Here is a 27,756-nt window from a genome sequence, read left to right as displayed (position 1 = left end):
GCTACTGGCTTAGACACATTTTCAGATGTAAAATGGAAGCCAACATGGTCAAACATAAGGCTGCTATCTACTGTAGGTGTTAGTGAATTTATTAAACATTTAGAAGCAAGTGAAAGTAGGAACATACTTCTTAGGAAGCAGATTTGAGTTCTTGTATATCGGTGAACATAGAATAATATTAAAAGTAATGAGTCAGAAGGGAAAATTCAGGAGGAGCGGTGCTCTCTGGATTTGCCTAGACCTGACATACAGTTTATAATATGAGCAAGAATTAAAGGGGCACAAAATAATTTGTTATTTGGATCTGGTAAAAGTAGGATTGGAAAATCAAAAGCCAAGATACAGTTCCTAGGGTCTTTAGCCAATAAATCAGTCCTCAGGTAGCAGTACAGTTAAGGGACAAACAAGTAACAAAAGCCAGAAAACTTGCCAGGGCCAAGTCCAGAACGGCAGACTGGGAACAAGATTGCTAGGGTCTCCATATGAAATAACCAAGCACTGAACAGGTGGAGGAAGGAACCTTTTGACACCTCCTATTCATTTTGGCTTCTAGGAAACAGCAAATGTGCTTCCAACAGATACAAATAGCGCACTTCACTTACAAGCACATCTTCATAGAGGGTGAACAGTGCATCCCAAGCTGCCTGCCACGCTAAGTCAAAGTTCTTCAGCATGCACAGGGGTCATCTTACTAGCACCAGAGGTAAAAGTGGCGTGGTACCCATCACACTTCAGAGCCTTACAAAGGCCCAAGAGAATTTCACTCTCAAATCTAGTTCTCTTGGAAGACATTAGTTTTACATATAACATTGACAATTTTGTTAATCAGGGTCCATTTCTTTCAAATTACCTAAAAGAGCTGGCATAGACAGCTTGGTTACTGAATCCATGATTCTCAAGAGTAAAGATTTCTCAGATAAAGCAGCATCGATTTTTCTGACAGGTGGTATAACCGGTCATTAAACTTATAGCCATAAAGATTTGAATACCTTGGTTATATACTGTACATCATGAATTTCCTTTGGAATCATGTAAATGTTCAAGCATAATGGTATGTTTTTAGACACTCCATTTGCTTTTATCTTTTATCCTGAAACAGTTAAGCAAGGATTCCATGTGGTCTTACTTTCACTGTATTCTACCTGTTCAATGTGTTTGTTTAATGTGGAAAGTGGATTCAAAACTTACTTCCTCACATCTAGTGAAAGGGGGTTCGACACCCTCAGACTTCTAGGAGGTACTTCAACCCTCTAGTAATGATAATATGATACTACTTCAAGCGTGAAGAAATTGATTTAGTGGTGAATATCTCGTTTTATATGATTATTATTACTCATCAAAAATATCAGTAAAAATGTAATTAACCTGATCAGTATTGCTTCAGACCTGAAGAATTTGTTAAAGGGACATAAGTCAAAATTAAAATGTTTATGGTTCAGAAAAAGCATTCGGTTTTAAGAGACTTTTCAATTTGCTGATACTATCAAATTTACTTTGCTCTGCTGTTTTCTTTTGCAGGGTTTAAAAACATAGACACAGAGATAAAAACAACAAGATCTTTCTGTGTTTAAAGGGACATTAAACCCAATTTTTTTCTTTCATGATTCAGATAGAGAATACCATTTTAAACAACTTTCTAATTCACATCTATTATCTAATTTGCTTCATTCTCTTGATAATCTTTGCTGAAAAGCATATCTAGATAGGCTCAGTAGCTTCTGATAGGTGGCTGCACATAGATGACTCATGTGATTGGCTCACCAATGTACATTGGTATTTCTTTAACAAAGGATATCTAAAGATTGCAGCAAATTAGGTAATAGAAGTAAATTGGAATGTTGTTTAAAATTGTATTCTCTATCTGAATCATAAAATAACATTTTTGGGTTTAAAGTTCCTTTAAAGAGAAAAAAAGAATGTCTTCTTCTGCAAGCTCAATCCTTTTAAATGGGCTGTTTTCAAAATAAATGAAAACAGCAATTTCCTTTACAAAACATGAACCTAAAAGAGCAATTTCACACTCATTTAATACTCTTGATTTAACATACCATTGGAAACACTTTAAGGGATAAACAATTATAAAATACAGTATCCCTTTAATACAGAGCAAACTTGATCAAAGGTCATACTAGATCTATTAGGTTAGCTAGCTGCACTATTCTAAGGATCTTTTTGTATTTTTAAACCTAACTACTGAAAGTCTAACTGTGTTCATAGAACTGAGTGTATTTGCAGCACTTGTACAATAATACAAGCTGTTTCTTTACCAGCAATATCTGATTTAATTAACAGATAAAACACATTATCCATATCTGCATAATGTATTATAGTTACAAATTAAGCTTCAGTTTTCTGTATAAAACAGTCTTCATGGGTATTGGGTATTCCCTTATTTAAAATGCCAACCTGGGCAACAGGGCGGGCTATGTTATTGGTATTTGTTAAAAGAAAAAAACACAACAACAGCAATGCTTACCTGATAAACGCATTTATTTCATGGTGGTGAGAGTCCACAAGCCATTACCTGTTGGCTGTCAAGAATGAGCCTTCTATGGAACAAATTTGCAATGCTGCAGCTTGGTCTTCTGTTCACACTTTTGCAAAGTTTTATCATTTTTATGTGTTTGCCTTTTCTGAGGCTGCACTAGGAGAAGGCAAAAATACCCAATATACCAAGAGCTTTCAATGCCTCCCATTTCCTTGCATACTCAGTCTAACTACAGCCAAGAAAAGGACAAAGAAGGGTAAACGAGGTGCAAGCTAGAGCTGTTGCCAACAAGTAGAAACAATAGGGCAGGTCCCACAAGCCATTACCTGGGGGGGGGGGGGGTCTAGTACCCAAGCTGTGGAGTCCACAATACTAAAAAAGCAGGCACATCATTGACCAGACCCTGCGGCCTAAAGAACTTTCCTGCCAAAAGCAGTCTCAGAAGATCAAAATGATAAAACTTCATAAAAATGTGAAGAGAAGACCAAGTTGAAGCTTTGCAAATTTGTTCCACAGAAGCCTTATTCTTGAAAGCCCACAGGTAATAAGAAAAATAAATATGCTGGCTTTTAATACAAAAGTAACCCTGCTGGCATTTAAAGAGAAATTAAACCCAAAATTGTTTTGTTTTTTTCAGAATTTAGGAAGAACATACATAAACAGCTTACTTCTATTATTAACTTTGTTTCATTATTTTGGTATTATTTGTTGAAGGAGCAGAAATGCACTACTGGTTTCTAACTGAACACATGGGTGAGCCAATGACAATCGGTATATATATATATATATATATATATATATATATATATATATATATTTTTTTTTTTTTTTTTATATATATATGCAGCCACCCATCAGCAGCTAGAACCTAGGTTCTTTGCTGCTCCTGACCTTACCAAGATAAACCTTTCAGCAAAGGATACCAAGAGAAGCAAGACAATTAAATAGAAGTAAATGTGAAAGTTGTTTTAAATTGTATGTTCTGAATCATGAATGTCTAATTATGACTTTATATAAGCAGCAGCCCAGCAGAGAATACAGATCAAGTACACATTACAAAAAGAAATAGACTGATGCTTTATAAACGTCTACTTTGTTAAATAAAAACTCTTCTACTTCATTGTGACTGTAGATAACAAATCAGATCTTTTCCTAAATTAAATGTAACATTATCACTACCTCTACACTGGAAGATAAATACATATTTGGCCTATAGAATACTTACTGGTCTAATGTGGCGCTTCAGGTGCATGTAAACACACTGTCCTGTTTTTCTGTAATGCCGTTCTACATGTTCCCTTCCAAATCCCAAGAATGTGCTCATACAAACATACAGGCCTCCTTCTGATTCCTAAGGGAAAAAAAAAAAAATTCAAAACAAAAAAACACAAACACCAAGAAACTAAAGAAATGGAAAATGAACAAAATTGGATAACTATTAGTACTGCAAAATACATTGGACTGGTGACATACAATACATGGATTTATTAAATGTATAATTTACCATGACTGAAATATTGGGCTCCATCCCATGAGGTTTTCAGATAATTAAAAACATTGAAAATCCCTGCAATAACCCTATGATTTAATTCAAATATAATTCAAATACATTTGTGGCACAAACGTTAATTATACCTTGTAAGGGGACATTTTAAAAGTATTACAATTTATTTTATACTTCAAGTAGTCAGAAAACACTTTCAGGCAGTTTGTTAGAGGAATTTTAAAATTCCACACATCGGACTTATTAAAAACATTTTTTCATGTTTCGAGTGGGATTATCTGGTGGTTTGCATAGCTTTTGTCAATGATAAAGTTCTTCCATATGTTCAATTCACATGTTAAAGGGACATAGTATTTAAAAACCAAGGAATATTTGATTTAAAACAAATCAATTTAAATCACTAGTCAGTAAGACTCATTTTAAAATATAATTTATGCTTATCTGATAAATTTATTTCTCTTGTAGTGTATCCAGTCCACGGATCATCCATTACTTGTGGGATATTCTCCTTCCCAACAGGAAGTTGCAAGAGGATCACCCACAGCAGAGCTGCTATATAGCTCCTCCCCTCACTGCCATATCCAGTCATTTGACCGAAACAAGACGAGAAAGGAGAAACCATAGGGTGCAGTGGTGACTGTAGTTTAATTAAAATGTAGACCTGCCTTAAAAGGACAGGGCGGGCCGTGGACTGGATACACTACAAGAGAAATAAATTTAATCAGGTAAGCATAAATTATGTTTTCTCTTGTTAAGTGTATCCAGTCCACGGATCATCCATTAATTGTGGGATACCAATACCAAAGCTAAAGTACACGGATGATGGGAGGGACAAGGCAGGAACTTAAACGGAAGGAACCACTGCCTGTAGAACCTTTCTCCCAAAAACAGCCTCCGAAGAAGCAAAAGTGTCAAATTTGTAAAATTTTGAAAAGGTGTGAAGCGAAGACCAAGTCGCAGCCTTGCAAATCTGTTCAACAGAGGCCTCATTTTTAAAGGCCCAGGTGGAAGCCACAGCTCTAGTAGAATGAGCTGTAATCCTTTCAGGGGGCTGCTGTCCAGCAGTCTCATAGGCTAAGCGTATTATGCTCCGAAGCCAAAAGGAGAAAGAGGTTGCCGAAGCTTTTTGACCTCTCCTCTGTCCAGAGTAAACGACAAACAGGGCAGATGTTTGACAAAAATCTTTAGTAGCCTGTAAGTAAAACTTCAATGCACGGACTACGTCCAGATTATGCAAAAGACGTTCCTTCTTTGAAGAAGGATTAGGACACAATGATGGAACAACAATCTCTTGATTGATATTCCTGTTAGAAACCACCTTAGGTAAAAACCCAGGTTTGGTACGCAGAACTACCTTGTCTGAATGAAAAATCAGATAAGGAGAATCACAATGTAAGGCAGATAACTCAGAGACTCTTCAAGACGAGGAAATAGCCATCAAAAACAGAACTTTCCAAGATAAAAGTTTAATATCAATGGAATTAAGGGGTTCAAACGGAACTCCCTGAAGAACTTTAAGAACCAAGTTTAAGCTCCACGGGGGAGCAACAGTTTTAAACACAGGCTTAATCCTACCCAAAGCCTGACAAAATGCCTGGACGTCTGGAACTTCTGCCAGACGCTTGTGCAAAAGAATAGACAGAGCAGAGATCTGTCCTTTTAAAGAACTAGCTGATAAGCCTTTGTCCAAACCCTCTTGGAGAAAGGACAATATCCTAGGAATCCTAACCTTACTCCATGAGTAACTCTTGGATTCACACCAATAAAGATATTTACGTCATATCTTATGGTAGATTTTCCTGGTGACAGGCTTCCGAGCCTGTATTAAGGTATCAATGACTGACTCGGAGAAGCCACGCCTTGATAGAATCAAGCGTTCAATCTCCATGCAGTCAGTCTCAGAGAAATTAGATTTGGATGATTGAAAGGACCTTGTATTAGAAGGTCCTGCCTCAGAGGCAGAGTCCATGGTGGAAGAGATGACATGTCCACTAGGTCTGCATACCAGGTCCTGCGTGGCCACGCAGGCGCTATCAGAATCACCGATGCTCTGTCCTGTTTGATTTTGGCAATCAGTCGAGGGAGCAGAGGAAATGGTGGAAACACATAGGCCAGGTTGAAGAACCAAGGAGCTGCTAGAGCATCTATCAGCGTTGCTCCCGGGTCCCTGGACCTGGATCCGTAACAAGGAAGCTTGGCGTTCTGGCGAGACGCCATGAGATCCAGTTCTGGTTTGCCCCAACGATGGACCAGTTGAGCAAACACCTCCGGATGGAGTTCCAACTCCCCCGGATGAAAAGTCTGATGACTTAGAAAATCCGCCTCCCAGTTCTCTACGCCTGGGATGTGGATCGCTGACAGGTGGCAAGAGTGAGACTCTGCACAGCGAATTATCTTTGAGACTTCTAACATCGCTAGGGAACTCCTGGTTCCCCCTTGATGGTTGATGCTAGGTGTTGCTAACTGAGGCCAAGCTAGAAGAGCATTGAATATTGCTCTTAACTCCAGAATATTTATTGGGAGGAGTTTCTCCTCCTGAGTCCACGATCCCTGAGCCTTCAGGGAGTTCCAGACTGCGCCCCAACCTAGAAGGCTGGCATCTGTTGTTACAATCATCCAATCTGGCCTGCGAAAGGTCATACCCTTGGACAGATGGACCCGATAAAGCCACCAGAGAAGAGAATCTCTGGTCTCTTGATCCAGATTTAGTAGAGGGGACAAATCTGAGTAATCCCCATTCCACTGACTTAGCATGCATAATTGCAGTGGTCTGAGATGCAGGCGCGCAAATGGCACTATGTCCATTGCCGCTACCATTAAGCCGATTACTTCCATGCACTGAGCCACTGACGGGCGTGGAATGGAATGAAGGACACGGCAAGCATTTAGAAGTTTTGGAATAACAGTGAAAAAATGCAGTTACACTAACGAAATGTTTACAGTGTATGTAATAAGTTAGCAGAGCATTGCACCCACTTGCAAATGGATGATTAACCCCTTAATACCAAAAACGGAATAACAAATGACAAAAACCTTTTTTTAAACAGTCACAACAACTGCCACAGCTCTACTGTGGCTTTTTACCTCCCTCAATACGACTTTTGAAGCCTTTTGAGCCCTTCAGAGAAGTCCTGGATCATGCAGGAAGAAGCTGGATGTCTGTGTCTGTAATTTTTGCTGTGCAAAAAAACGCCAAAATAGGCCCCTCCCACTCATATTACAACAGTGGGAAGTCTCAGGGAACTGTTTCTAGGCAAAATTCAAGCCAGCCATGTGGAAAAAACTAGGCACACATACCTTATTGCAGGAAAACCTGCACGCTATTCCCCCTCTGAAGTTACCTCACTCCTCAGAATATGTGAGCACAGCAAAGGATCTTAGTTACTTCTGCTAAGATCATAGAAAACGCAGGCAGATTCTTCTTCTAAATACTGCCTGAGATAAACAGTACACTCCGGTACCATTTAAAAATAACAAACTTTTGATTGAAGAAATAAACTAAGTATAAAACAGCACAGTCCTCTTACGAACTCCATCTTAGTTGAGAGTTGCAAGAGAATGACTGGATATGGCAGTGAGGGGAGGAGCTATATAGCAGCTCTGCTGTGGGTGATCCTCTTGCAACTTCCTGTTGGGAAGGAGAATATCCCACAAGTAATGGATGATCCGTGGACTGGATACACTTAACAAGAGAAATATTTAATTATGTCTAGTTAAAAAAACTTTGCAGTATACTTTTAGAATTTATTTTGACCCTGTAATTTAACTCTAAAAATGTATGGTTTTCTAAATTCCACAGAGTTTCTATAATTTAATGGGCACTGCCCATACTGCTAAGGGCAATTAGCGACATATAAAAAACAGACAATAAAAAAAGACTGTTCAAAAAAGCTGCATAGAACCTAATAGTATCTAAAAGGGTTTCCACACAGCCTTATTTGCACAAATAAAAATAGATAAATAGAACACAATTTCAAACATGGCAGGGCCATTTATAGAAAGTAAAGTACTTTATAGAAACTAAACCTTTACATTAATATTTTCAAAGCAATAACCACATCAGTAGGTCTTTATGTTCCGCCAAGTGGAGAAAGCAGCATAACAGTTCCACTGTAAAACTACTAGAACAAGTCCCCGACGATTGGAGCTCCCCCTGAGCAGTTGGACCTACTGATACAGTATTGTTTTGTACACAATTGCCTTCCGTTTTTTGTGATGAGCTGCTTTTTCTGTGCATTTCAATTAAGTGCATATGCAAGCAGGAACCTTTGTTTGTATTAAACATTTGCAGTGAATCGGTGGGGGGGGCTGTCCTTTTGTCATTATAGATTTCCTTTTTGATGAGATAAAACACTCTGGTTTCCTGGGAGTAGCAGCACCTTTCCAACACAGCGTATCTTTTGAAGACGTACCTTTGAATCATCTACTTGGATACAATTGCATTTTCAGTATCAAGTACTTTATTTAGTTCAATTAACATTACATCTGCATATTATTTTGTAATATGAATCAATTATTTTTTATATAGCGAGATGAACTTAACATTTTAATTTATATTTTAACCTACCCCATATAGTGCTAAATACCTACTGTGTGTTATTAATCGACTAAGGATGCAAAAACAGTTACCTTTAGAGTTTGATTTACATGAACATACACTGCACTGCAAAGAAAAGCATTGAAGAAAACTTGAGACCCCTTATTTGAAAGCAGCTATCCTGCGCTTTTAAAGGAGTGGTCCTGTGCCTGCTGATTTTAATAACAATGACAAACATATGTCAAAACTTTAGTTCTATTTTTGGGGCTCTAATAGTTTTCTAGAGGTTTTTATTACGCCCTCACCATAGTAACATATCACCCCGCTTTTGAAAGAGACATGTTTAACGATTCAAATAATTGTCCTTATAGCTGTAAAGTGATCTCCATAGTAACACTGATAACCTGGCAGTAACCGCTAGCATAATTTTTTGTGATGTTAGAGCTCATAAATTAAGGTTTGTCTGAAGTAATAAAACAAAATAAATATACAAATAAACATGGGACCTGGGAGAATGTAAAAATGGGTGGTATCTTGTGAAATTCTATATAGGATGACTTTTGGTACACAAATTTATGTTTATTTTTTATTTTAATATTTTTGCTATATGGAGTAATTTCAGACAGGGGTAAAAAACAGATACATTGTCAAAATTGGTTAAGCCATCCCTCTGGGAAATCAATTTTATTTCATTTTAAATGTATGTAATAATTGTATAGTTAGATATTTTATACCTAGTAAGGGCCAGATTACAAGTTGAGCACAAAATATTGCTTAGGCTAAATCAATATTTGTGCTCAAATGAGTGAGGTGCAATGCGAACATGACCTCGTGTTTGCATTGCACGGAAGCATTGAGGCCATGAAAGCACGCTTCCATAGGCTCAAATGGGAGCTTCGTTCTCATGCCATGAGACACAGCATGAGAACTAGTGCAGCGAAGGGGGTAAGTTGCGCAGCAAATATAAAAACATATGAATATATACATATATATTTATGTGTATATACACATTAACATACATGTATATAAGCATACATATATATTTATTTATTTTTACCAGAAATCCCAGTTTGACTGGGTTTGTCCCTGTTTGGAGGCACTGTCCCAGTGTCCCACCCAGTTGTTCATTCTGTCCCGGCCAGTGATTGCAATTGGCTAGCATAGCTGACATGGGAGATATTATCAAGAAATGCTATACTGTGTACGTCCCCGTATGCCCCCTCTAAACTCAAAATGAATTGGAAGGACCCTCCAATTGGAAGCCACACTCAGTGACACGCCCAAATAGCTTTATTCATCCAATCCAAAAACGCGCTGTGGTGAGAAGAATTTAAGGTATCATTTGACAAAACACTGACAGCAGCAGTGACAGTGCAGGGCAGAACCGGGCTATAAGGAACTGGTAATAATTGTGGGGGGAAAAATGGAAGAAAAGACTGAACCAGGACACGAAGAGAGTCAGTAATGGAAGCAAAGCAGGACCAGGAAAGAGTTAATCATAACCGTGCCACCAAGGCACACAGGGCAGAACAGGAGCGAATAAGACCAGGAATATCCAAGCTACCTCCCATATACACTACCATGCCTCCCCACCATGCCTCCCCTCAGAGTGAGCATAATCAGTTCAAGAAATTGGCGAATCAGAATCAGCAATCATCACTGTGCCACAAACAGTAAGTGAGTATCACTCATTTGGGTCATAGTGTCATAAGGACTGACCCATTGAAACTAGGAGGTAAATAATAAATGCAACCATCTGGGATCTTGGTGTAGTATTATCCAGTACTGGTATTTATTTACGGGTGTTACAATTACGTGACTTAATTTCCTAAAACTAGACTCTCATATTTTACTGGTACAGTCTCCAACTCCCATCAATAAATGGTGAAATCCTAATCTTTTCACTGTTTGGGTAAGTGCTTACCATGAATACTACGTGAATAGTTATAATTCACTAACTACTGCTTCTACTCTAACCTCACATCACTAGACTAGTGCTGACCTCTCAACCACAACCATTAACCACTAATGCTTCTAGTTACTATAGGCTTATCGATTAGGATGTGAGGAATGTAGTTGTTATCCCTCCCAAAGCTCTAGGGAGCAGCATAAGACATATTTTTCACTTCTCTCTCTATTATACAGCAGATGCAGAGAGGTTTAATAGAGATTTTGAAGCATTCAAGTGCGACAGATCAAATAACTACTCTTTTAAATGGGTACAAAATAAAAGGGAAGGGTGTAAAAGAGGAGCTCAGTTTTTTACATTTTGCTATGAGGACTAGGGTTTCTTAAGTTATGCCCCAGACTGGTCAAGCAGTAGCCTCCCATCAATGATAATTCTGCCCCTGCTCTTCAACTAGTGACTTTTCATTCAGTTTTATTACTAAAATCTGGTCATGAACACAGACCAGCAGTTTAATGCTTCCATATCACAGTACCTACCTCCATCCCTGTACAATTGCAGGGCCTGTATGTGTCTCCTTATGTGCACCATGCTGTTGCATTGGATATACTAATGATAATTAACACTGCGAACACAGATGCCAACATGAAAAATCCACCCGACTCCCAACTCACCGTGATGGACACTCGACCTGGTATTTTCCTACCTCTGCTCTATATCTGACACCACCTGTCGCCCTTTTCCCATTTCAGACCATCACCTGGTCACCTATAATATTAATGCAATAGCAAAACCCACTTCTACAATCCAGCCCCTGCAGAAATACACATGCTGTGGACCCGCTCCAATTTTAAAAAATCATTCAAAATCTCCTCCCCTACACTTCCACTATAACCTGCGCTCTCGCTACAGCCCACTATAACAAAACTCTCTCCTCTGCATTAGACACACTTGCCCCTCCCCAGCTGTGCAAAGCACCACCCGTCAGTTACAGCCCTGGCATGCTCAGCAAACACGCTATTTGCAAAAATGCTCCCGTACTGCTGAGCATGTCTGGAGGAAAACTCACTCTGAACCTGATTTCATACACTATAAGTTTATTCTTCGTTCATACACTTCTGCCCTTCACTTAGCCAAGCAAACCTACTTCTCTTCTCTCATATCTACTCTTTCCTCAAACCCTAAACAACTCTTTTCCACCTTTAACTCTCTCCTCTACCCACCTGCTCCACCACCCCGGCTGTCTTTAGTGCTCAAGCCCTGGCAGACTACTTTTTAAACAAAACACGTACTATCTGAAGCAACATCCCAATACCAACCTGCAATATTCCAACAACAGGCCCAATTACTCCCTCTGCCACCCTCTGTATCTTCCATCCAGCCACTGAGAATGAAGTTTCTTCCTTACTTTCTTCCTCACACCTCACTACCTGCTCACTCGACCCTATCCCTTCCCATCTAATACCCTCCCTATCTTCACCCTCACTCCTGCTCTTACCCACATCTTCAACCGCTCTCTCTCTACCGGCTCATTCCCATCTTCTTTCAAACACGCAAAAGTCACTCCCATACTCAAAAAAACATCCCTCGACCCTAATTCTCCTGAAAGCTACCGCCCCATATCACTGCTTCCACTAACATCAAAACTCCTTGAAAAACTAGTTTACAATCGCCTAACCCATTTCCTGTCCGCCAACTCCTTGCTTGACCCACTGCAATCCGGATTCCGCCCAAAACACTCAACTGAGACTGCCCTTACCAAGGTTACAAACTATCTTCTCTCTGCAAAAAATATTGGCCACTACTCTATACTCATCTTACTCGACCTCTCAGCTGCCTTCGACACAGTTGACCACCCCCTCCTCCTACAGACCCTTAGCTCTTTTGGCCTGTGTGACACTGCTCTTTCCTGGATTCACTTCTATCTTTCTCACAGGTCTTTTTCTGCGTCATTTGCTGGCGACTCCTCCTCTCCTATGCCTCTTTCTGTTGGAGTACCTCAAGGATCTGTTCTGGGTCCTCTACTCTTCTCCATCTATACTTCTTCGCTGGGTAAACTTATCAACAATTATGGCTTCAAATATCACCTCTATGCTGATGACACCCAGATCTACCTCTCCACCCCTGCTCTCTCTCCCTCTGTCCTTTCCCATGTCAGCGACTGCTTATCTGGTATTTCTTCCTGGATGGCCTCTCACCACCTAAAGATTAACATTTCCAAGACTGAGCTCCTTCTTATCCCCCCCTCAAGCTCTACACCGACTTCTGACTTCTCTATCCCTGTTGACGGCATCACCATTTCCACATCGCCCCAAGTCCGCTGCCTCTGAGTCACACTTGACTCAAATCTATCCTTCGTCCCCCATATCCAATCGCTTTCTACATCCTGCTGCAACCATCTACGCAATATTTCCAAATTTTGCCCTTTTGTGAGCGCTGACACCACAAAGCAAATAATCCACTCCCTTGTTATCTCCCGACTTGACTACTGCAATAACCTACTCGCTGGCCTTCCTCTTTCCCGCCTCTCCACCCTTCAATCCATCCTAAATGCCTCTGCCAGGCTGATCCACCTTTCCCGTCGATCTGTATCTGCTGCACCTCTCTGCGAGTCCCTTCATTGGCTCCCCATTCACAGCAGAATTAAATTCAAAATTCTCACCCTTACATACAAAGCTCTCACCAACTCTGCTCCCCTCTACCTATCCTCTCTAATACACAAGTATATTCCAGCCCGTCCACTAAGATCCAACAATGACCTGCTCCTTGCATCCACAACTATCACCTCCTCTCATGCTAGACAGCAGGACTTCTGTCGTGCAGCACCTACCCTCTGGAACACTTTTCCTTGTGCTGTTAGGCTTTGCCCTAATCTGTCTTCCTTTAAATGTTCCCTGAAGACTTTTCTGTTCAGGGAAGCCTACCACCCAACTCAATAATAAATTAATTTCACTTACCTAACATTTCCCTCATCTAACTCTGTATTAACATCTTTCTCAATCTTGCAGTCCTCACCTCCTGTTTCTCAACCTCCTACCCTTCTAGATTGTAAGTTCCCACGGGAATAGGGCCCTCAATCCCTCCTGTATGTGTTTGTAAATGTTGTCCAGTCTCTGACAAGTCTTGTATTGTTTTATTTAAATGAATTGTATCCATGGACAGCGCCAACATATTCCGCAGCATAAATAAAGTATAATAATAAAATAATGATGTATAAATATTCAATATAATATAGTTCCTCTATATATGTAGAAATACTAATTTGCATAGCCATATCCTCACCATCTCTGAGTAGTTTCTGCTTTAACTTCTGATTTTACCAACCCTAACTACTTTCATATAACTGAATGATCTAGTGCCACTTATTGATACATTCTATTCCAGTCAGAGCCTATTTTTAAAGAGATTAAATGATGCATTTGTGAGTTTTTTTGGAAAATCGCCACGCATCCTAACAACGCCCCTGACTATGCCCCCACTGGCACCGCACAAGGTGGTCCTGGTCCCAGTTTCACCTCTAAAAATTATGGTATATATATATATATATATATATATATATATATATATATATACACATATATATATATATATATATATATATACACATATATACATACACATATATAGATAGAGAGAGAGAGAGAGAGAGAGAGAGAGAGAGAGAGAGAGAGAGTTTTGAAATAACACAATCCCCATAGACCGCAATATAAAGGCTCTTTTCAGTGTCGTTTTTTTTCCCAACACCCCACACCTGCCACTTTTAACCCCTTATAACTGCTTTTAGCAGTTATTTTTTTTTTACTTCAGAGGCTTATTTTTTATTTTATTTTTTAGCAAAACAAAACACACCACTATATTTTGGGGATAATTGGGGGACATTTGGAAAGTTAACCAGAGATCACTTGTAATGGCTGGTTATATATCTCGCACCTGTAAATCGATGAATAAGCCCGTTTGCAGGTGCGCGATAAATTAGCGCTCCCCTTGTAATCTAGCCCTAAATGTCTTTATAAATTGCAAGATGGTCAATAGTGACAAAAACAATTGTTCTCTGCACTTAGATAGCAAACTAGAGAGTCATGTTAAATGGTCAAATTTATTAAATTAATAAAACAAAACCCTCAGTGTTACAAATGCATATACGCTACTAAAATGACTATTCTGCAAAAAATCCTTTATTATTTTCAAGTAATTTCAAGACCAGTCCCTTTTATATATTTCAGAAATCTGCAGGGTCAATTAGATAAATTGATATGGAAAGATGAAAAACAAAGATTAAATAAACAAGTCATGTACAATCTCAAGGTTAGAGGCAGTTTAGGCACACCATATGTGCTACTTTATCATTATGCAACGCACTTGGGGAGCATGGTTTATTGGAACTAGCCACAGAAAATGGGTAAAACTAAAAAATGATCTAATACAAATTAACAGATTGGGAGACCAGTGCTTCGAAAAAACTTCTAGTCAGTTTAATCTAATATAAAATAATGCAATGTAAAGCACAAATCTCCACTATCCCATACCTCTTAATGTCCTTATTAAACCATCCACTCCTACCATTTGGTTTTCCCCCAACACCAATAAAAAATCAATGGCACACTCTCTAACATACCAATACACCTTATTTTGTGTGGTGGGGGTTTAAAGGACTTAAAGTGAAGGCAAACTTTGATGAATGAAAGCCTGTTTTTTTTAAAATACTATTAAAACAGGGGCACTTTCATTCATCAAAGTTCACAAAGCAGCCGTTTTGATTAAAAACTTACCTCTCTTCTTTGCACAGGCAGAGCAGCTTCCCCCACACTGAGATCCTCTCTTCACACGTCATCAATGACTAATCCAGCTTCCTCCAATCACGGCTTTCTCCCCAGGGTAGTCATAGCCTGAGGCCATGCCGTGATTGGAGGAAGTTGGATTAGTCGATGATGTATGAAGGGAGGATCTCCGGGTGGGGGAAGCTGCTCTGACTGTGAAAAAAACAAAGGTAAGTTTTTAATCAAAACGTCTGCCTTCTAAACTTTGCTGAATGAAAGTGCCCGTGTTTTTAATAGTATTTAAAAAAAAAAAAAAAAAAAACGGGCTTTCATTCATCAAAGTTTACCTTCACTTTAAAGGGAAAGTAAACCCAAAAATGTTATTGTTTAAAAAGATAGATAATCCCTTTATTTACCATTCCCCAGTTTTGCATAACCAACACTGTTATAGAAATATACTTTTTACCTTTGTAATTACTTTGTATCTAAGCTTCTGCGGTCTGCCTCCTTATCTCAGATCTTTTGACAGACTTGCATTTTGGCAATTAGTGCTGACTCTTAAATAACTTCATGTGCGTGAGCACAGTGTTATCTATATGAAACACATGAACTAACGCCCTCTAGCTGTAAAAACTGTTAAATTTAGAGGCGGCCTTCAAGGGCTTAGAAATTAGGACCGCTGCTTCTTAACTTCCGCTTCAGGCGGAACTAAAGCGAAGTGGGTTGGAAGCAGTATCCATTGCTTCATAAATCGACCCCTTGGACTTTACTATCCCTTTAAAGGGACATTATACACTAGATTTTTCTTTGCATAAATGTTTTGTAGATGATCCATCTATAGAGCCCATACAGTTTTTTTGTTTTTTTAAATGGATAGTTTTGCTTATTTTTAAATAACATTGCTCTGATTTTCAGACTTCTAACCAAGCCCCAAAGTTTAAGGAGAATACTGACGTATACCTACTCCAGCTTGCTTCTGTTTAAGGGTCTTTTCATATGCAAAGGAAGGGGGAGGGTCTGCTATTTCCCACTTGCAGTGGGTGTTCCAGTAACCTTTTTTAAACAGAGCTAAACTGGAAGCTTCTAAGTAAGTTTTTAACTTTTTTACTGGATTTTTATATTAGTATCTGTGCATATTATTCTTTATAGTAATGTCTATTACATGCAGTTATATGAAAATTGGTGTATACTGACCCTTTCAACTGCCTTATTTTCAAGTAAGGAACTTTTTCACAACACATCCACATAAAAAGTGCCTCGTAGATCATTTATGTATTAAAGGGATGGTAAACTCCATATTATTCGTTTACAGGAATAGTCTTGTTGGATCACATTAATTATATACACTTAATTTAATATAATACAATATATTAAAAATAACTTACAATTCTTTTTATTATAAGTCCTTCTGATCCGTTTCAATTCCAGCCCACTGTGACGTCATATTGATTGTTTATATTTTTAGACAAATCAGTAAGCCTGTCGCCCGCCAGGCTTACTGCAATGCAACCAGCTTTACGCATGCGCAATATAGCATTATTCACGCAGTTTGCCAATCCAATCAGGAGCCTTTAAATCGGCTGGCGAATTTGCGCGTTCATGTGTTGGTAACGCATGCGCTCATTCACACTTTCCAAATGTAATATTTTCAAAATATGTCTTTGTATGGCATAACGATAGCTCAGATGTCTTTATATGGCATAACGATAGCTCTCAGACTCGCTGTTATCTTTTTTTTTTACGTATAGCAAGTAAACATTGGATGTCATGACTAAATGTTTACTTGCTATACGTCATGTAACAAACTGCGCTTGCGCTATTTAGGAGCCGTGTCGGGATCGAGCAGAGGCTACAACGTATTTAGCGGGTGGGACCGCAATACACGTCACTTTGATTTTGCTATAGAAGTTAGCTGGGCGGAGCTTAGACACAATAATACACATTTAGAAAACCATATAAATATAATGAAAGTAAGTATGAAATTATTTAATTTTATATGCGGTTTTCTTAATGCTATATTGAGGGATCTTAATATTATATTCAACATCATCCGAGTTTACCATCAACAATTCCCCTGCTCTAAGAAACGTATCAATCAACTATAAACTGCTTACATTACACCATGGTATCCTAACAGCCCTTCATGTGTAACTAAATAGGAAAGATATCTGAATATGTCTATTCAGGATAAGACTTGGAGTAAGATATTCCTAAGAATCCATAAATCTCTGCAACAGTGGCGGAAACAAATATTAAAGTTATCACAAGGTACTATCTTACTCCACAAAAAATGCGCCATATCTATCCAAGGTGCTCAGACCAATGCTGGAGAGGTTGTGGTGAGGAGGGCTCTTCTCCTACATATTTGGTAGGAATGTAAAATCATTCAAATCTGTTGGTCTTTAGTGATGGACGCTATGCAAACGATACTTACATGCCCAATAAAAAAAATGTCATAACTATTTTAATTAACGGAAATATTATAATTTCTTGTAAATTAAAATCAACACTTTCAAATGAATGTCAAACTGCACTAAGCCCATAACACCTGGAGAGGAAAGTGAGATTTCTTCTTAGACATGGAGTTTCATTGGACCCAATGGCTAAATTCTAAAACATAAATATATCTTTTAAATAATATATTATAAACGAGGAGCGACCCGGCGAGTCATATCGAGATCACTATCACTGAACATGTTCCTAGTCTTTTAGGTTGGAGGGTGCCTCAGTTCTCTAGCCCACCTGGCTATCTATTACTCTTGAGTTATTCACTTTTCAGTCTGAATTACTATATTCCTATTGGGACGAATTTATGATATAGTTATCTTAAGGTTTAGACATATGGTTCTAATATCTACCTAATTAATATAATTTTCTTTCTGCAATGTTTTATCTACTCTTCTATTTTTATTTTTTCTTTGTCAAGTACTCAGTAACTTTTCACAAACTTACTTCTGCCTTCCCTCTCACTAACTGTTAGCTTCTCCCAGCACTTCCTGCAGAGGTCTGATGATGTCATCATCTCACTTCAGCTCCTTGGGCTAGCAGGAGGAGGGGCCGTGCAAGTCCTAGGTTAACTGTGAGAGCACCAGCAGGGAAATACAACTTTATTTGTTATCTGGTTGTAAATAGAGGAGAGTAAAGAGATTAGCTGGGCCCTCCTAAGTGGCGGATCTCCAGGGTCCAGTGGCTGCAAATGGTTTATGCGACATTTGGGACACTGGACGTTCCATCAGTTTTAAAATGTAAAAAAAAATAATAATTTTTTTTTTTTAAATCACTTCTTTTGCCCTGGGGGGCACAGCATTTTATTTGGGTGGGCATTGCCCCCAATGCCCCCCCTTAGAGCCCACCCTGGTGTGGGTGCTGGTTTAGGATCCCAGGAAGGGGGAGACCTTGACGTGGTCCTGGGATTGATCCTTTGGCGCCAAATGTAACTGACTTCCCCCAGTTTTGCTTTTAAACATTACTGTGAATCTGCTGGCGAGTGCCAGGTTTTCTGTGTGTTATGTTGATAATGTTTGTAATGCTTCCCTGCGGGCCTGTCACACAGGCTGCTCTGGGGTTAACTGCCTGGGTTGCTGGGAACTTTGCAGCTGTCTGTGGAGTTTGCTGTGGCTTAGGATGTGTACCCAGTCCGGTATGTATGTATGTATGTATGTATGTATGTATGTATGTGTATATATATATATATATATATATATATATATATATATATATATATATATATATATATATATATATATCTACATGAGGTAGGGGGCACACAGATATTATAAGGGTATAAAGTTATGTGCTGGCAATCCTAAATGTATATAACCAAATTAGTTAGAAAAGAGCTCTACCAAATCTAAAGAGCTAAAGCGGATTACTGGCCGCACCAAAAACCACCCTCACAGTATAGTTGGAAATGATATCCTAAACAGGTTTGCTGAACATATACATTTTAATAAAAACATAGCCAAAAAGATACATGCTGAGAAAATGGCAATGAACAAATTACAGATTGCAAGTGTAGTGCACTACTGACGTCTGTTGGCTAGCATATGCAGGGTTAAAACCGACTCATGAGAAAGTCCATCTCTAATACCGGGCACTTGAGTGTTCAAAACACGCTCCGGTTACAGATAAACAGAATACCGTCCTTGATATCTCAATGCTTATGTATTTTATCCGGTACCGGATTATTGACAATTATATGAGAGTCCAAGAAAGGTAATTCACTGTTGAAAACTTGGAAATTGTAAATATGCTATATTGATTAGTTGAGTTGCACGTAAAATGTATGCAGTTATTTAATTGTAGCCATTGAAATTTACATGCATTATACATTCCCCTTTAAAATCCATGAAGGGGTTGTAACATTGTATCTGCACCAGTGTTTAAAAGTCTGTTGAGGTGTCTAATCAAACACATCTGATGAAGCCCTGAGTTCAGCCCGGAAAGGGGGAGGGGCGAAACGCGTAATGTTTTGAACAAGACACAGTGTGGAGGACGCCAGCATGGTGGATATGCTGTGAATCTGGCAATATCAAGTTCGCATATCTGAGCAAGTGAAGAGCTGCATAGGCAGAATACATCGCTGTGAGCCACACCACGGATGAGATCCTGTCAGGTAATACCGTAGAGTGTGTGAAGAAAGCGAAGGTAAGCCATGCAGTAATAAGCCTTGCACCCTGAAGTTTTGAAGTTTGGTGTATCACTTGCACATGGGATTAAGTTTTCAACAGTGAATTACCTTTCTTGGACTCTCATATAATTGTCAATAATCCGGTACCGGATAAAATACATAAGCATTGAGATATCAAGGATCGTATATATATATATATATATATATATATATATATATATATATATATATATATATATATATATATATATATATATATATATATATACACACACACACACACACACACACACACACACACACACATACATATACACATTATATATATATATATATATATATATATTTACTCACATATACATACACACACCTGTATGAACAAAAGTGTTCCCCATTCTAGATATTTCAGGGGTTGCAATGCACACATTCTCATATACATATTCCAGTGTTGTTACATGGGCAGACCAAGTAATGAGTGAGATTGGTGAAGGAGAGCGATGTAACAACATGCAGTGACAATGTAAAGGTACAACCAACTAATCTGCATCCCCCATCCATGTGGGCTGTCCAGGCACACTGACATTTTGATGATGATAAAACAACAAATCGGAATGTCTCCTTAAAGGGATAAGAAACAAAAATTGTTCTTTCATGAGTCACATGGAGTATAGGAGTTTCCAATTTACTTCTTTTTATCTAATTTGCTTTGTTCTCTTGATAACCTTTGTTAAAAAAACATTACTAGGTAGGAGGAGAAACAATGCACTACTGGAAGTTAGCTGATGATTGGTGGTTGCACATACATGCTTCTTGCCATTGGCTCACCTGATGTGTTTAGCTAGCTCCCAGCAGTGCATTGTTGTTCCTTCAACAAAGGATACCAAGAGAATAGAATGAAGCAAATTTATAACAGAAATGTATTAGAAAGTTGTTTAAAAATTGTATGCTCTGAATCATTAAAGAAAAATATTGAGTTTCATGCCCCTTTAAGAAACTATCTATAATTGAAAGTCCTTGTTTGGTCCTTTCTGGGATGCAAATCATACATGTTCTATTGTCATTAGATAGACATTCAAAAAATTCTGTTTACAGCAGTGATTTCTTGAACATCAGTTATATTTACTTGTGTGACTCAGTAGGTCTTCCATATCTTAATAATAATCCACAGGCAACAGGATTGTGGAAAGGAGTTGTCACCACACAGATACCTAGCGAAAAGATGCATAATATGTACACAGCATGTGCTCTGTTAAAACAAACATGATTTGTCAAGTTCAAAGACGTTTTCTCCAAGAAGAAACTGTATTTTCAAACAAAGTGTTATTATCTTGCATCAAAATATTTATTAACATATATATATATATATATATATATATATATATATACACATACATACATATACACACACATACACATACATACATACATACATACATACACACACAGTGGGGCAAAAAAGTATTTAGTCAGCCACCAATTGTGCAAGTTCTCCCACTTAAGAAGATGAGAGAGGCCTTTAATTTTCATCATAGGTATACCTCAACTATGGGAGACAAAATGTGGAAACAAATCCAGACAGACAATCACATTGTCTGATTTGGAAAGAATTTATTTGCAAATTATGGTGGAAAATAAGTATTTGGTCACCTACAAATAAGCAAGATTTCTGGCTCTCACAGACCTGTATCTTCTTCTTTAAGAGGCTCATCTGTCCTCCACTCATTACCTGTATTAATGGCACCTGTTTGAACTTGTTATCAGTATAAAAGACACCTGTCCACAACCTCAAACAGTCACACTCTAAACTCCACTATGGTGAAGACCAAAGAGCTGTCGAAGGACACCAGAAACAAATTGTAGACCTGCACCAGGCTGGGAAGACTGAATCTGCAATAGGCAAGCAGCTTGGTGTGAAGAAATCAACTGTGGGAGCAATAATTAGAAAATGGAAGACATACAAGACCACTGATAATCTCCCTCGATCTGGGGCTCCACGCAAGATCTCACCTGGTGGGGTCAAAATGATCACAAGAACGGTGAGCAAACATCCCAGAATCACATGGGGGGACCTAGTGAATAACCTGCAGAGAGCTGGGACCAACATAACAAAGGCTACCATCAGTAACACACTATGCCGCCAGGGACTCAGATCCTGCAGTGCCAGACGTGTCCCCCTGCTTAAGCCAGTACATGTCTGGGCCCGTCTGAAGTATGCTAGAGAGCATTTGGATGATCCAGAAGCGAATTGGGAGAATGTCATATGGTCAGATGAAACCAAAGTAGAACTGTTTGGTAGAAACACAACTCGTCGTGTTTGGAGGAGACAGAAAACCATACCTACTGTGAAGCATGGGGGTGGCAACATCATGCTTTGGGGCTGTTTCTCTGCAAAGGGAACAGGACGACTGATCCATGTACATGAAAGAATGAATGGGGCCATGTATCGTGAGATTTTGAGTGCAAACCTCCTTCCATCAGCAAGGGCAATGAAGATGAAACGTGGCTGGGTCTTTCAGCATGACAATGATCCCAAACTCACCGCCCGGGCAATGAAGGAGTGGCTTCGTAAGAAGCATTTCAAGGCCCTGGAGTGGCCTAGCCAGTCTCCAGATCTCAACCCCATAGAAAACCTTTGGAGGGAGTTGAAAGTTTGTGTTGCCCAGCGACAGCCCCAAAACATCACTGCTCTAGAGGAGATCTGCATGCAGGAATGGGCCAACATACCAGCAACAGTGTGTGACAACCTTGTGAAGACTTACAGAAAACGGTTGACCTCTGTCATTGCCAACAAAAGATATATAACAAAGTATTGAGATGAAATTTTGATATTGACCAAATACTTATTTTCCACCATAATTTGCAAATAAATTCTTTCCAAATCAGACAATGTGATTGTCTGGATTTGTTTCCACATTTTGTCTCTCATAGTTGAGGTATACCTATGATGAAAATTACAGGCCTCTCTCATCTTCTTAAGTTGAAGAACTTGCACAATTGGTGGCTGACTAAATACTTTTTTCCCACATATATACACACACACAGTATGTATGTATGTATGTATGTATGTATGTGTGTGTATATATTCCATTCCCAAAAAAGACATAACGTTTCTGTGTGCTCCTCACACCTTTGGAACCAAATCTTGACATTTGACAAACGTGTGAGGAGCACACAGAAACGTTATGTCTTTTTTATACTAAAACGCAATGAATGCTATGTTTTATCATATAAGTCCAGTGAGTGCCTTTTTTGTAAGTTTCATATAGATTATATATATATATATATATATATATATATATATATATATATATATATATATATCCTTTATATTAATTTTTATTAGGACTAAGGTAGCACTTTTTACTTTCACTATCTGTTGCTAACTGAAAGGTGCATTGGAAATAAAACAAATGCTTAATACAAGATATAAAAAAAGTTAGGTCTCATATTCCTTAATCTGCGGTTATCAAATGTTATATACAGATCTTTCAAGACTACTGTTTATTAAAGTTTAAGCTTCAGAACAAAATCTTTTTTAAAAATCTGTGTAGATAATTAGCATAGAATATTTAACAAACAATGTTGGCACAAAACATAATTATCAAATGTACTTTGTACTCTTGGTATCCTTTGTTGAAAAACACACCTAGTTAGGCTAAGGAGCAACAATGCACTACTGAGAGCTAGCTGGTGATTGGTGGCTACACATATGACTTGTCATTGGCTTCCTTTAGTGCATTGCTTCTCTGGAGCTGATTTGCAGGGGTTACATGCATAGTTATAGGCAAAGAATAGTTCTGGATAGGTACAAGACCAAGAGTCCATAAAAGAACTATGTATCTCCAACGTGACAGAGGTGGACTTGGATTACCAGATTTAGTATCATATAGACGGGCTATACTGTTACAACATATAGTGGAATGGTCCCATAACACCACACACAAAGCATGGGTTCAGAATGAAAGACCAGAGGGGCGCCTCATGTGTGTATCAATATGTTAAGACCGGATAATAGCACAAGGTCAGCCAATTGCATACTCACATTCTTTCTAAGTACACATATGTACTAGTAGGAGCAAGCTAGTAACTTGGGGTGTACCAGCTAACCCACTCCAGATATGAGCTGATGTAGGAGGCACCTGCTCTGAACCAGGTGTTGTAGATAATCAGTTGTAGCAAGTAAAGTGCTATAGATGAAGGTCAACCAATGATTGTATTGAATAAAATTGATTTATTTAAAAACAGATAACACAGATTAAAAACAAACACAAGCAAAAGGTAAGGATGCAACGCGTTTCTCAGGAGGCTAATGTGCAAGACGTGCAACTCAAGCTATAATGCCATTGGTACCTCACTCCTGCAAGACTTCACAGATATTTTCTATCTGTGAGTTCCCAATGCTGGAGGGGATGTAACTAAGTTGGTACCCTCCTCCATATCTAGTGGTCATGTCCGAAACTTCTTGGCTTTTGGTCTGAGGTACTCAGTATCATCTCAAATAAGCTAAAAAATTTGATTCTCATTACACCAGAAACCATACTTTTCCTCCACCTACCTAAAATCAGAGACACCTATAAAACGGGCCCTATTGTTGTTAATGCTCACAGGAGCTAAAAAAAAACTTATACCTAAGAAATGGAAATCCAAGGACGTCCCAACAATGGATGAATGGTACTCTTCAGTAAGTATATACTACTCCTAGAGAGATACCATTATCTTAAAACCAAACAAATTGACACCCACAAAATGATGTTGGCTATCTGGAACAATACTCCTTTATAGCAGGTAAACCTTAACCAACACAGCTCTTAAATCAAAGGAAAAAAGGAAGGGAAAGAGGAAGGGGATAGGAAAAAGGAAAAGAGAGAAACGTTATCATCTGTGACGGACCTTTACCTTTTTTTTTTGTCTCCCTCTTCTCCTTCTCCACCTCTAATGCCTTACTTTTCACTTAAGATACTTGGCACGCGGTTTAAGGTTCATACTAGTTAACGTTTAAAAATGTTAAAAAAACAAGCCTTCAATGGGATCTCGATCTCACGAACTTTGGAATACAGCGTATCAATGGACTTACTACGATGCCCTAAATTGAGATCCCAATGTTAAATTTGTACTATAATGGTTTGATGTCAACAATAGGACTGGTTTCAATTTTAGTTTGATAATAAAGACACCAGCCTGTTGGTTTGACAAATTGCTCTTTTTATTGTACATCTGAAATTTTCATACAATAAAGTTTGTTTTGGGGAACAAAAAAAAAAAAGGAGTTGCATATATAATAGTTAAAAAATAAAATGTTCTAACACAGAGCATTTTCTTTTTACACTTATGTCCCTTTAAGACAAACTGAAATCTCATATACATAAAGTGACACGTGCAATATACAATTTATTTTGACATATTAGTAGGGTGACCATATTGCCGCTTTAATAAGGGACACATATGTAAGGGCTGTTTTCAGGGCTGTTTAAAATGAATGTTTTATATCAGAACCCTGACATATATATTTTTCATACGTGTCCCTTTTTAAAGCGGCAATATGGTCACCCTACATATCAGTGTTATTCTACGGCCCCAATGTTCAAAACATCGACAGACAGACGAGAAAATGCCTTATTGGCTTCGTCTGCCTCGCAGTCTGGACTTTCAAAGACAAGGGCCGTGGCCAAGCAGTGCCAGCGATCTTTCTACTATAGAAGTCAAAGGGAGCATGACGTCACCACCCCCATCGCCGACAACACTTCTCATCGGCATTCCTATTTGAAGTAGGCCTACACAGTGCGCTCGCTGAAACTAAAAATAGTTTATGTAGGCACACTCCAAATATTGCTGGCAGGACCTAAGTTTTACTACGCCTACACTAACTACCTCTGGCGAGACAAACATGATAATTACCCTCCTTGCAACCTGCACTTTGCGGATTTGATCATATCACACTGATGTCAACATGTCCGAATCAAAGTGCAGCCTACTCCCACTAGCACACTAACTCCCTCTGAATGCCTATATCTATGTCACATCTAAGCTACACTGTCCCTGCTCCGCCTCGCGACATCCCACCGACTGCCTAAACCTACGTCAGAGCTAACCTACACTCCCACTGCACCACCCAACTAACTCCTCCTGACTGTATACACCTACATCACTCCGAACCTACACTCCCCTGAAACGCCCCAGCTAACTCCCACATACTGCCTACTGTATGAAAAATACTTCACTATAATAAACTATACTAAATAGTAAACCTCCCCATTAAAACTATAGGAGCTATGTCGCTAAAATTATAAACAATGTTAGATATAGATATATGGAGAAAAACCCAAAAAAGTTAGGACCCAGGGGTAAAATTCCAGGAGCAAATGGCTCCTGGGTTTGTCAAGCCTAGGTTTAAGGGAACCCTCAGGTGGTCCTACTACAAGTTTAACAAGCCCTGTTCTTCAGTGCTCCTTGGATTTGAATTTCTCAACCAGATATTTAGTCTGATCACTTAGATTATCCAAATTTTGGGGATTTTGACCTCACAGCCATAAAAGTGTAGTGTTTTCAATCATTACATTATCCTCTATTAATCCTTACCAAGAAAGCTAAAACAGAAAGTGAATTTGTGAGCAGGCAAATAAAATGTTTTTGTCACTTTCCAAATTGTAGCTATAACCTACATGGCAGTGTTTTTGCACAACTACAGCAAGCTAAACAATGTTTTACGAAGCAAAGAGTGGTAGCCTGCAAAAACGTAAAGAGCATCGCTGCTGTATGCTAAAGCACATAAAAAAATATATAAAAAAAAATCGTATCTGTTGCATCACTCACTACAGAATTCCAAACAGTCTCTGGCACACTTGGGAGACAAACGACTAAGCTTCCTGTTAGCGTGGACAGGGCTCTGTTGAGAAGAGGATTGGTTTAGCGTGCTCTCCAGAGCATGTTACGGTAAGTATGTAGCTACAGGTGAACTTTTCACCTATAGCTTTGAAACATTTACATTCGTTTACTGAAAAAAAATGTAAATGTTTAACAAAAATTCAATTTCAATAGTGCAGGCAACAAATATTCGGGGGAAATGCATTTCCTTGAATATTCTAAACAAAATTTTGTCCGAAGCAAAATTTTCTTCCCTGCACATCACTAGTTTTCATGTCTGAGCAGCTGTACACAAGCTTCACATCAACATGTGCAATGTCAAGTGCTGGCTGGCATGGTGTAAAGCACGCCACCACTGGACTATGGAATGGTGGAAACATGTTCTCTGGAGTGGTTTATAAAATGTCACTATGTGGTGAATGCCAGAAGTTTACTTACTGTAATGAATAGTGCCTGCTATAACGTTTGGTGGAATAATGTTCTAGTGTTTTTCAGGTATTGGGCCAGGCCGCTTATTTCCAGTGAAGGGTCATCTTAAAAGCTACTTTCTACTTTGTGGCAACACTTTGGGGTGTATCCCTCTGAACAAAGGGAGGACCATTAAGACATTTTATGACGTGTTTGGTGTGGAGGAACTCAAGTAGCCTGTACAGAGTCCTTACCTCAACCCTACTGAACAACTTTGGGATGGATTTGACTGCAAGCTAGACCTTCTCATTCAACATCAATGCGTGACCTCACAAATTCAATTCTGGATAAATGAGCACAAATTCCCACAGACACTGCAAAATCTTATGGAAAGCGTTCCCAGAATGGTTGTGGCTGTTATAGCTGCAAAGGGGGATAATGGCATATGTATACCCATGGTTTTGGTTATTTTGGGTGGAGCTTGACGGCAGATGACAGATGGGTTGTGATTTCATTGATCCCAAAAGAGTGAAGTCTAATAGCAATTCAAAGTCTTAGCAGCACAACAACTTAAAGTATATAGAGACAGGAGATGATCAAAGGCTGTAGCAGGTGCTGCAGGTACAAACAGGGAATTAAGCTGGGACAATAGCTGAAGACAAACA

General features: G+C 38.8%; 1 protein-coding gene across 1 annotated transcript in view; it reads right to left on the bottom strand.

Moving 5' to 3' along the window:
• Nucleotides 1-27,756, bottom strand: part of USP13 (ubiquitin specific peptidase 13) — a 342,814-nt gene that overhangs the window by 290,589 nt on the left and 24,469 nt on the right. The window contains exon 2 of the mRNA XM_053710167.1: nucleotides 3,714-3,839. Within this exon, the coding sequence (XP_053566142.1) occupies nucleotides 3,714-3,839 (126 nt within the window). The remainder of the gene's footprint in view (nucleotides 1-3,713; nucleotides 3,840-27,756) is intronic.

The sequence above is a fragment of the Bombina bombina genome, chromosome 4, assembly GCF_027579735.1.
Source record: "Bombina bombina isolate aBomBom1 chromosome 4, aBomBom1.pri, whole genome shotgun sequence".
In the NCBI taxonomy this organism is placed as follows: domain Eukaryota; kingdom Metazoa; phylum Chordata; class Amphibia; order Anura; family Bombinatoridae; genus Bombina; species Bombina bombina.
The sequence above is the reverse complement of the archived record's forward strand: the minus strand, read 5'-3'. Positions and strand labels throughout refer to the sequence as shown.